The 12051-nt window shown below is 37.5% G+C and overlaps 2 protein-coding genes across 4 annotated transcripts in view; one reads left to right on the forward strand and one right to left on the reverse strand.

Moving 5' to 3' along the window:
- Positions 1 to 12051, forward strand: part of LOC134647777 (nephrin) — a 514499-nt gene that overhangs the window by 311580 nt on the left and 190868 nt on the right. For both annotated transcript variants that reach the window (XM_063502080.1, XM_063502081.1), the window contains exons 5-6: positions 2093 to 2296; positions 3149 to 3309. In XM_063502080.1, coding sequence (XP_063358150.1) covers positions 2093 to 2296; positions 3149 to 3309 — 365 coding nt within the window. The remainder of the gene's footprint in view (positions 1 to 2092; positions 2297 to 3148; positions 3310 to 12051) is intronic.
- LOC134647802 (uncharacterized) lies at positions 9876 to 11867 on the reverse strand. 2 transcript variants are annotated; one of them, XM_063502129.1, is made up of 3 exons: positions 11425 to 11867; positions 10813 to 10908; positions 9876 to 10078 (listed from the first exon to the last, which is right to left on the reverse strand). In XM_063502129.1, exons 1-3 carry the CDS (start codon positions 11747 to 11749, stop codon positions 9960 to 9962), a joined length of 540 nt encoding a protein of 179 aa, XP_063358199.1. In that variant the 5' UTR covers positions 11750 to 11867; the 3' UTR covers positions 9876 to 9959. The 2 variants fall into 2 exon arrangements, with proteins under 2 accessions (XP_063358199.1, XP_063358198.1); XM_063502128.1 differs by lacking the exon at positions 11425 to 11867 and having other exon boundaries at positions 9879 to 10078; positions 10813 to 11418.

Raw genomic sequence — 12051 nt, forward strand, 5'->3', positions numbered from 1 at the left:
TGAGTAAATTGAGATATAATTAAATGGCTACGTCACGCAGGTAACCGGCACTTGTTACTGTCAACACGAATCCAAATTAAACCCATTGACATTTAGAATTAGATCCCCGAAACCGCACCAGTGCCCCAGGACTGTGAGAACTAATTCAATTTGCTCAGAGCGGAACTAAGGACGCTTTATCGTTCGATCCCGGCTTAACAAAAGCACATAGCGGTTTACAAACAAGCAAACAAAGGACCAGCCGAAAGGAGCCTGCGGGCGGCGAATATCGACGACGTATTGTTTCACATACAACACAGTTATATAAAACTTGGTAAATTGGTACTCTAAGTAAAACACAAGTATAAACAAATAGGGAATTCCACGAGAATGTCGCCTGCGAAATGCCAGTCTAGAATACTCAAAATGTCATTCGTTTGCTACTCTAAGCTTGCCTGGAAGAGATCACTTACAGCGATAAGACCGCTTGTTGCTACCTGCTTTTTTACATTATCAGTCCTTTTTAGAATTTGTTAAAAATGTCTTTTGTGGTGCAATAAAGTATATTTACTTAGGTACTTCTTAAAATACTGAGTAATGATATTATTTAGTCTGGTGATATTTCATGACTTGGCTAACATATTGACATATAGTTTTACGCATTTGATTGAAGTAGCTACAATGTAAGATTTTCTAAGCGATATTCTTGTGATACCTAGGTATGCCCCAGATACAAACATCAATACAATATTAATTTATCAGAATCCCAACTTCCTTCAAGACCTAAGCTTATTACAAATGTATTCTGGATTCAGATAAGGTTCAGCTTATTCCTACGTAGAATCATGAGCACTGTTATTGTACTACTAAAATATGATTGATATTACCTGACATTCGAGAATTCTGTGACATTTAATTAAAATTGAATTTACTTTAGTTTAATTTTTAAATTTATGGCTATTTCTTATTCTAGTTAACCTGACATTGTATAATTCGTTTTAAAGTAAACTTTGCTCATTCTGTTATCAATAATGGAAAATGTAATTAAGAATAAGTGTTAATTTAATCTTATCTGTACCTACAATGTTTTGACGTGTAATGTATCCGTGCATAAACGAAATAAAGAAATATGAAATATGAAATATTACATTTATCATAACTTGGAAACCAATAAAAATACGTTCTAACCTATAATAATCATATAAAGTAATGTTTCCGGAACAAAAACCTATGTGTATTGATTTCCGAAACGCTCCAAACATCATTTCGTGAAAACGTACGATATTTCATTTCGTTACTAATATTTATTATTATATGTACGAAATATACAGATGGACTTAGATATAAAAGATCCAATGATACCCCTGATCCCGAGAAGAAATAACCTAAATGATTCAAAATGTGCTCCGAAAATATCCTTCATCATTTCATAAAACCGTACTCTTTGTAAAATTCATGAAAACAGTCCGAACTATCATGGTCGGCTAGAGCGGGAATCCACGCAGCGTCGAGCATGATAGCATCCAAGCGTAGCCAAGCAAGTGCACGCATTGTGCCGCGCCACTGGTTTATACATTTTAGGATTCCCGTTTCACTCCGACATTTGCATCGGGAAAGCCAGTTTATGTTATCTTTTCACTCGTTTGTAGATTACGAGTTAAGCTATTTCGTTCATTCATCATAGTCGTATTTAGCTCGGGTGCCGGTAACGTGAGCTGGGCATGTTCGTCTGATATTAATCAGGAGTTCATGTTAATGACACGCTACTCTACTACTTTAATCGTGAACGTTTATTTTAGGAGTATGCTGGTTTGCCGGTGAAGGGAAATAAGTTGTTAAGGATTAACGTTGTACCTGTTATTTACTCGTATTCATGTTAGTTAGAATGTTGAGGTTTTAATGTTAGTAATTACACACATTATTTGTAAATTTCGACCACGCTTGGTTGTCATGCCATGTTCAACATCTAGCTTGATGCTCCTATGGGATATGTATGCATTGTCACTGGTAAATCGTCGCCAACTTTGCGATGGATTTCTAAATGATTTTCGTAGACAATTAAGTCTTCACATTACCTTATTATTATTCTATTTATTTATTTTTTATTCCACAGGGCGACCAGAACCAACAGTCCGATGGCTGGTCAACGGCGTTCTAGTAGACGCCGAATATGAACAGAACACCGGTGACGTGATCGAGAACCGCCTTATGTGGCCGGCGATACGGCGCGCTGACTACGCCGCTGTGTTCACTTGTCAAGCTGCTAATTCACAACTAGTACCACCACGAGAAGTGTCCCTAGTCCTGGATATGTTCTGTAAGTTGGTCATACTATCTTCCATCAAGCGTACCAACTAAAAAAAACCGGCCAAGTGCGAGTCGGACTCGCGCACGGAGGGTTCCGCACCATCAACAAAAAATAGAGCAAAACAAGCAAATAAAAACAAGCAAAAAAACGGTCACCCATCCAAGTACTGACCCCGCCCGACGTTGCTTAACTTCGGTCAAAAATCACGTTTGTTGTATGGGAGCCCCACTTAAATCTTTATTTTATTCTGTTTTTATTTGTTGTATTATTGTATTTGTTATTTGTGTTTGTTATTTATTGTATTTGTTGTTATAGCGGCAACAGAAATACATCATCTGTGAAAATTTCAACCGTCTAGCTATCACGGTTCGTGAGATACAGCCTAGTGACAGACGGACGGACGGACGGACAGCGGAGTCTTAGTAATAGGGTCCCGTTTTTACCCTTTGGGTACGGAACCCTAAAAAGAACTTGAGTGATAGATTTATAATAGGTTTGACACCGTGCTGTGCTGGTAGACACTGAGTGCGAATTGCGAATTGAAAACTGACCCGTGGCTCGCAATACGGGGCGCTCGGGTTACCATGTTCATGGTGGCCTGGTATATCATCAGCCTATCAACTGCGACTTATCAATTTTGTGACAAGGTGGTTTTAGAAAATAATACCTACTTGGAATATTACAGATTACAGTCAACATGATCTATGGCTTAGTAGATGCTATGAGGCTATTCATAAATTACATCATTTCAAATTGGGGAGAGGTGTTTAGTGTTTCATCTTTTAATTCTAGTTATACGTAGGTACCTATCTATTCAAGTATATCTGAGTCATCAAAATTAAATCCTATGTATTGTTACAGTGAGGCCACTAACAGTAGAAATACGGAGGCCTACAGAAATAGGCGAAGGAGGCTCTTTGACGGCCGAGCGGCGGTACGAGGTGTCCTGCGAATCGGCAGGATCGAGGCCGCCTGCCGTTATTACGTGGCACAAGGGAAAGCGGCTGCTAAAGCGGATCACGGTGAGTCCTAGAATTATATCCTAGAGCCCTGAAAGCCTAAGCTTTATTTATAATAGGTAACGTAAAGACTTACAGCCATATTCGTCCTTTAAGATATGTCAATTCAAAGATATAGAAATGATATGGATCGGATAAGTATGTCAGTGTCAAACAAGTGTCAAAACTGACGTTTCTTCGTACGAAAATGTCAGTTTTGCAATGAATAGGTATCTTTTATTTGACGTCTCTTAAAGTTTGAATATGTCTGTTAAGCATGGATTACAATTACGAAAGCGAAAGTGGTTACAATAGAATTTAATTTTTTTTCATCACAGATCGAGAATTCAAACTTGTATCTATAACTTTTTCATTTTTGGTGCACCAAATGTCTCTGCATATCTACCGACGACATTAAAACAAATAGGCGTAAACATTCTAAAACATGAAACTAAATGCAGTCATGAAAATTGTCAGCGAGCAACTTTTATAAATACGAGCCTTAATGCATGTAGGTTACATCAAAAATAACCAGCATTTTCCTCGTTCCAACAAAGCTCGTATATATTTTTAATATTGCGAGTATATCCAGGAATCTTTAAATTGTCGAGCATCACAATAAACATTTCTAAAGACATGCAGAGGCCAGCCAATCGCCTAATGGCAGACTTACGTAATACGTATGTCAACTATTATTATTGTTACTTACAGTCGCATTGTAGCATTGAGATCCGGATTCAATGCAGGCATTACTCAGGTTAAATGTGTGTATTCATACCTATTATGCTTTGAAGATGTTAGGGAATTCAATGCATTTAATTAGTTTGCTGCGATGGTGTTACTGTGAGTTGAAGCATTGACAAGAATACTAATATTAGTTTCTGTTTCATTGTATTCGGTTTGGATGTTAACGTTTTTGAGCATAGTCATTTTTTTTCTACTGACATGGATCCTGGATTTTTTAAGGATATATAGAAAAAAACCTGTCACCGTAAGTCACACCGCAAAGGCGTTGAGATAGCCATTAACTTTCTAAATCTATCCGCTTCAAGATCAAAGCGTTCTTAACGACGAGCCACACAAAAATACTTTAAAGGCGTAATCTCAAACGTAATTTAGTTTGGTTGGAGCGTGTAAGGAAAAGGTCGAGCGGACTAAGCTTCTAATCAATCCGGGATAATTCCCGGAACCGCGTGCAATCTCAGCACTAATTGAAGCTCAACCTGTCAATACGAGTACTTCCTTCTACCGCAAATAAGTGCTCACGTCGAACTAGGTAATGCCATCAATTAAATAAATCATATATTAATTCCGCTGCCATTTACCTCGGTTTTATATAATTCTCAAGTTAAAACAACCCATAGCCCAATATACTACTTTCCTACTAGTTAAATCAGCTTATTTTTTTAGACGGGCTAACGATTTTCTAATATTGAATTTATTTGAAAACGAGTATTGTGATGTCGCAGACAACTCGACTACTTTTTATGTTTTTTATCCGACATTAGACATTGTGTTATTTGTGTTTGAGAATAACTGCTATGTTTTTTTAATAATTATCTGGTGCTTTATTTCGTATGAAATAATTTATTTCAAGTAGAGGAAACTTCCCTATTCTGTTTTACCAGTTTGATATGGTTATCACCTTATTTTGATATGACCTTTATGGTTGTCAGCTTAGCGGCTCAAGCTGATTGATGCTGACGAAAGGTGATAAAAAGTCGTCTTATAGAGCATTTCATAAAATGCCTGATAACTCGGCTCAAGGTGGTATCAATATGAGAAGAAATAGTAGTTTGTGTTACAAGGGATCAAAATGATATATTTCCGTCAAGGGCGTACATTGAATCCTGAATGAAGCGATGGATTCTAAAGTAGAATCCTGAGCATAATGAGGGATTCAAGTGTTAACGCCTAAGACGAAATAATTTTGATACCGTGTGACACATACTGCTTTTCACATCAACTATGAGGAAAATAAAAAAATCTTAGTGTTGACACAATCTGATGCTTAAACAGATTATTTAAGCTAAAAACATAATGCGCAAAAAAATGTAAAAATAGTGTGCTAGAACAGAAAAGTGTTACTTTGATCCCTCCTAGCAGGGAGGAAAATTGCCACTTTGATCCCTCCTAGCAGGGAAGAAAAAGCTCTTTTTCCGAATAGGTGGTGTGAAAACCATATAAAGCGCGCGCGCTCCGAGCGCCCAAAACAAACCCGCTTTAGTGTATGAATATTTTATTGTGAAATAAAGTGATATTTCTGGCTTAGCGTTGGCAGAGTCGCGCAAGGAGCGCTTTTATGCAAATACGCTAACTCTGTTGGACTAATAAAGCTAACCGTTTATGGGAAAGGTTTAACGCACGGTTTTAAATGGACTTTGAAAGGAAATATGGTGGAAGCAACGGTGCTTAAAAGAGGTTAGGATTTATGTCTAAATGCTTCTTGGTGTTTTTAGTTATGTATTTGATCGACTTGACTACTAGAAGACAAACATATGTACATTCGTAGTATGTACCTGCGAGTCTATTGCTTAATATAATTGTACATTTAAATTTTTTTGTTTTTAATTGTAAATTATCTGTAATGTGACTTAATTGAGATGTATTTTGGTATGAATAGAATAAAAGACATTATTATTGTACATTTTAAGTCCGTCTTAAACATCTTTCTTCTTCAATATTTGCTTTGTATTTTTTCCTTTACTTCATCTCATATTACTTATCTCCACTACCCAAAGGTTGTCTGGAAGAGATTGCTCTTTAGCGATTTATGTTTCATATTTTATTTCATGTTCCTTTCTCTTGATATTAAGTGAGCAGTAAAGAATATTTGTATTGTATTGTGTGCGAGACAATTTAAAGGGGCCCTGGTCCTGACCGTGTCTCCACATTCAAAACAACTCACTGCAACTTGTATTAAAATAAATTTATTTCAGCTCCACCAAAACTTACATTTTTATATCATGACAACTCAATCTCTTCTACTGTTTTCTATTCCATTGTTTCCTATCATAGACAAGAGTACAGTAAAAAAACCTAAAGAGTTTTAATATAAATATAACTTGTGTTCGGTTATGAACATGTTGGGGGCCTTGCCGAAAAACAACACTTACAATGTTAAAAATCAACAAAAATTAAACCTTAACTAACTTCAGCATTATCGCTAAATTATAAACAAATGAATAAAACAGTTTACCTAACTGTAATCAATTGGTAAGGGACACACCTTGGTAACACTAGTTTTAACAATGAAACCTTTTGCTGTTTTTACATGCAAGGCTCGAACCTTACCATCTTTACCAGGTTTAACATCAACAATTCGACCTACTGGCCAACACAACGGAGAGGTATTATCTTCCCTCAACAAAACTAAAGTGCCTATTTCTAAGTTGGGAGACTCATTTCTCCACTTTGGCCTACTCTGCAGCATAACCAAGTATTGCTTATGCCATTGCCGCCAAAAATGTTGCTGCAATTGAACACATTGTTTCCAAAAACTTAATCTACCTATATTTACATCTGTAATATCCGTTTCTGGATAAGAAGTCAGTGAACTACCAGTGAGAAAATGTCCAGGAGTTAAATAAGTCATATCACTAGGATCCCTAGACATAGGGGTCAACGGCCTAGAATTCAAAATGGCTTCGAATTGAACCAAAATCGTGTACATTTGCTCATAGGTAAACACCGCGTTACCAATTACACGTTTCATGTGATATTTAACACTTTTAATACCAGCTTCCCACAAACCACCAAAAACTGGGGAATAAGAAGGAATAAAATGAAAGGATATTCTTTCAGAACTAGAAAAGTCAACCACAGCTGATTGGTGATTAGCGGAATTTTGAAGGTCATACAATTCCTTAAGAACATTTTCCGCGCCCTTATAATAGGCTGCATTGTCACAATATATTTTAGTAGGTTTGTTTCTACGAGATATAAATCTTTTTAGACACCCTAAAAAAGTATCGGTTGTCATGTCAGATGCCAATTCAACGTGAATGGCTTTTGTAACAAAGCATACAAAAATCACAACATAAGCCTTTGTGATCACAGGTTTCCTAATTCTAGTCTGCTTTACATAGAAAGGACCGGCATAGTCCGTGCCCACTATTTGAAATGGACGAGTCATATTTACACGATCAAGTGGTAGAGAACCCATTAATTGAGTAGCATTTTTTGCCTTAAGTCGAAAACATTTTATACATTTATACAAAACGGACTTTAGTTCTCTGTTGGCATTCAAAATCCAATATTTTTCATTTAGGGTACTCAGTAACAAAGTGGCACCAGCATGTTTTAACCTCAAGTGTTCATTATGAATTATAATTTTTGTTACATGAGAACCTTTGGGCAATATAATCGGGTGCTTTTGGTCATAGGACAATTCTGCATTTTGCAGTCTACCACCTACACGTAACAATCCCTCAGAATCAAGAAAAGAATGCAAACTGTTTAAGCCAGACTTTAATGGCAACTTATTATTTAAGTCTTCAATATCATTACAAAAGAACTTTCTTTGCTCACATTTAATTATCATGCGCAACGCAGAGTCTAATTCTTGGGGAGATAAATATCCCTGACGTTTGTTAAGATTTACATTTTTGCAGTTAAATACAAACCTAAGGAGATAACCTACAATCCTTGTCAATTTGTTTATATTTGAATATTTATGTATCAAACCATCAATCGAACTAGAACTTACATCTACACAAGTATGACAGGTTCCAGCTGTAGTTTTTGGCTCTGGTACATCAGATTTTAAAATGTCATGTTCTACAGGTTTATGATGGTAAGTAGGGTCAGACAAAAACTTTGGCCCATGCCACCAAATGTCACATTTTTCCAATAATTGGGGCTCTACACCACGAGATAATATATCAGCGGCGTTATCATGCGTATTTACATAATGCCATTCAAAGTCGGAGGATACCTTATTAATCTTATCAACTCTGTTACCTACATACACGTTAAGCTTAACTGGTAATGTTTTTAACCAAGCTAGTAAAATCATGGAGTCACTATAAAGGTGAGCACTCACTGAGTATTTTAAGGACAGAGCATTGTACACCTTCCGAACTAGAATAGCAAGTAATAGGGCAGCATTCAGTTCCAATTTTGGGATGGTCAAGGATTTAGCCTTAGGATTGATGCGCGTCTTCGAGCACAAAAGATTCACCGAAACCTTGTTGTCACCATCAATGACACGTAAGTACAAACAACATCCATGAGCAGCATTAGAAGCATCAGAAAATCCCACTAATTCTAAGGATTGCGCTCCTTGAATATTGATATTCCTAGCGACCGAGATGCTGGACATTTGAACTAAGCTATTGGCAAAGTCAACCCATTTTTTGTTAAGACCTTGAGGTAAAACCTCATCCCATTTCAACGATTCAAACCAAACCTGTTGCATTAATATCTTTGCCTGCACTAACACAGGGCCACATAATCCTAAAGGATCAAAAAATTTACTTATGAAGCTAAGCATCTGACGCTTCGTGTACTTTTCTTGAACCTCTTTAACAGGACACTTCATGTTGAGAGTATCAGTAATGATGTCATATGTCAATCCAAGAGTTTTAACATATTCATTATTTTTATCAAAGCTCCTACTATCGAGTTGATGCAATTCAACCGGTATGTCGCTTAAAATTTCTTGGTTATTAGAACACCATTTGTGTAGAGACAGACTAGCGAACTTCATTAGCCCTATCAACTCCTTTTTTATCTGCGCAAGTTCATTCAAATCATTAGAACCACACTGAATATCATCTACATAACACGTGTGCTTCAACACGAACGAAGCCAAGGGATATTGACTTTCATACCTTTGGGCTAATTCTAACAAACACCTACATGCTAAGAACGCAGAATTCTTTAAACCATATGTAACTGTCTGCAACTGTACACATTTGACTGACTCGTCAGGAGAATCGCGCCACAAGATATTTTGCAAACAACGATACTTATCCTCAATCAAAATTTGGCGATACATAGCCTTTATATCACACAATAATACATACTTGAAAGTTCTGAACAAAATCAGAATTTCAAAGAGATCCTTTTGAACCACCGGACCATTTAACAAAATGTCATTTAAACATATACCATTTTTTGTGACAGCACCAGCGTCAAAAACAGCCCTAACTGGTGTCGTTTTACTGGAACTAATCACAGGGTGGTGGGGCAGAAACATGACATTACCTGCACTTAAGTCATAATTAGACATGTCAAAATATTTAGCATGACCTTGGTCAATGTAATCCTGTATGAATTTTTTATACTTTTTACCCAACTCCAGATCGCGTGAAAACCGCTTTTCTAAATTGAAAAGTCGTTGCAAGGCGCTACTAAAAGAATCACCTAAGTCTAACTTATCCAACTCAACCTTCACTGGCATGGCTACAGTGAACTTGTTATTTTCTAATTTAACTGACTCCTGAAAAATCTGTTCCGCCTGCTCAACCTCTGTACCGGTTTCCCTAATGATGTCAGGTACTTTTTCACAATCCCAAAATTTGGACATTATATCAACAATGTCTTCAGAAGGTTGACAATCGTTTGACAGCAAGCAAACCTCACTTTGTTTAACACATGGGAAAGGTGGCTGGAAATCATCCCTAGCTACATTAAAATCAATAGGATTACCTTTAGATGTAACACAATAGTTACTTATAGACTTCTTGCCAGCAGGGAAGGGCAGCGCCCCGCCTACAATATGACCGAACCTCGTCTTCACCAAATATGGACCCACAGATGTCAGCTGCCGGCACACATACTGGAACGCCTGGAAAAAGACGTCGGCACCTAATAATAGTGAATTCTCATTCGATTCATTGAACTTCTCATCAGCCAACTGGGCATAGGATGGAATATCAAACTGAGACGTGTCAAATGTTTGCTGCGGAAGGGCACAAGTAATCTTCCTTGTCACACAGCATGACACATCAACTTTAAAATCACCCACGGTAGAGTAAATAACTAAATCAGCCTTTTGCGCAATATTATTGTCTCTTTCACACACACCAGTCACTACCTCATCAGTATCATATGTAGAAATACCTACTTCCTCAATCAGTTTTTCAGTGGCAAAATGTATCTGCGAGCAAGAGTCTAGAAGTGCTCTAGCATGAGTAAAGGTACCATCCTTTTTCTTCAACTTCACAATTATAGACGGAAGCAATACACTTGCATTCCGAGGTCTAGCAGACAAACTCACATTTATGGATGAGTCGGTAGGCAAACAACCATCATTTGATTTGCTTTTATTATTTACATTCTGAGAGGGTTCATCAGCCAAGGAAACATTAGCTACCTTACCTTTGTTTGGCGAATGCAACAGAGTGTTGTGTAATTCATGACAAGTTGCACATTTCAATCTCATTAAACATCTACCTCGATGACCATTGAGACACAATTTACACAAATTGTTTGCATCAACAAACTCACATCGCTCCTTATAAGGGAGCAACTTAAACTTGGCGCATTCATATATTTTATGAGAATCTTGGCAATACTTACATGAGACTCCAGTGGCAGCTGCTGCACTCACAACAGATTTCACCGGCTTCTTCGGCTCTTCCGTCATTGTGGCTTCCAACGCAATTGCTCTTTTTTCTAGGAAAGTAAGCAATTCACACAAGTTAGGAACCTCTTTCATATCACGCTCAAGATGAAATCCACGATAAGTGTAGGAATCAATCTTCCTAGACAATATATTGACCAATATAGTATCCCAGAACTCAACTTTTTCATTCAAGTTTCTTAATGCTGCAAGATGCATATTTACAGTTGACACTATGGAACGCAGCCCAGAAGCTGTACATTTTGTCAAAACTGGCATGTCAATAATACTGTTGACATGAAAATTTATAATTTTTGGTATGTTGTTGTACCTATCGTCAATGAGTTTTAAGGCTACCTCATAGTTTCCATTTGTAAGCATTAAATGCTTTATCAAATCTAAAGCTCCTCCTGCCAAAAACGACCGTAAATAGTACAGTTTTTCGCAGGAGCTCAATTTTGCATCCATATCAATGACAGCTTTGAACATATTTATAAATGGGTGATAGTCCATCACACTCTGGCCATCAAAAGTTTTAATATTAATGCACGGAAGTTTTTTAAATTTACCTGCTTCTAGTCCGGAAGATGTCGATGCAGTAGTCTGTGCCGCAGGTGGTTCCGCAGGATGTAGACGCGTATTTAACGTGGCGATACACAAATCGCATTTAGATTCGTACAATTCATACGACTCACCATCCTCAGGCTCAATAGCAAGGATTGCTCTATTGTACGCTTCATAATCATTAAATGCTTTAAGCACCCTTTCCTTTTTTTGAGCAAGCACTTCAAGTGTTGCTGTCGCGAATTCGTTTGAGGTACAAAATGTTTCTAACCTACTAATCGCCCCTTTTACATATCCCCGATTGGCCTTTAATTCCTTTAGCTGAGCCATTTTGAACCTAAATAAGTTTGCGAACTTATGCAGAACACTTGTATGACAATCTTCCAGCTTTCTATTGTTATGCTAACTATTAACTATATTAAATAAACAAGATTTACGTCCATCACAACACAACAAACAACACAAGGCGCCGGTGACCGGTGACAGTTCTGCGGTCGTTGACCCGTCACGTTCGGATACTAGCAGGTGCTAGCAGCTCGTCCGAAGACTGTTCGCCGCAGGTCGCCTCACCGCGACGGAAACTATACACCAACACAGAAACCGCCTGATGTCGCCGCACGAACTGGCTCTGT

Source organism: Cydia amplana, chromosome 5, assembly GCF_948474715.1.
Source record: "Cydia amplana chromosome 5, ilCydAmpl1.1, whole genome shotgun sequence".
NCBI classification, from domain to species: Eukaryota; Metazoa; Arthropoda; class Insecta; order Lepidoptera; family Tortricidae; genus Cydia; species Cydia amplana.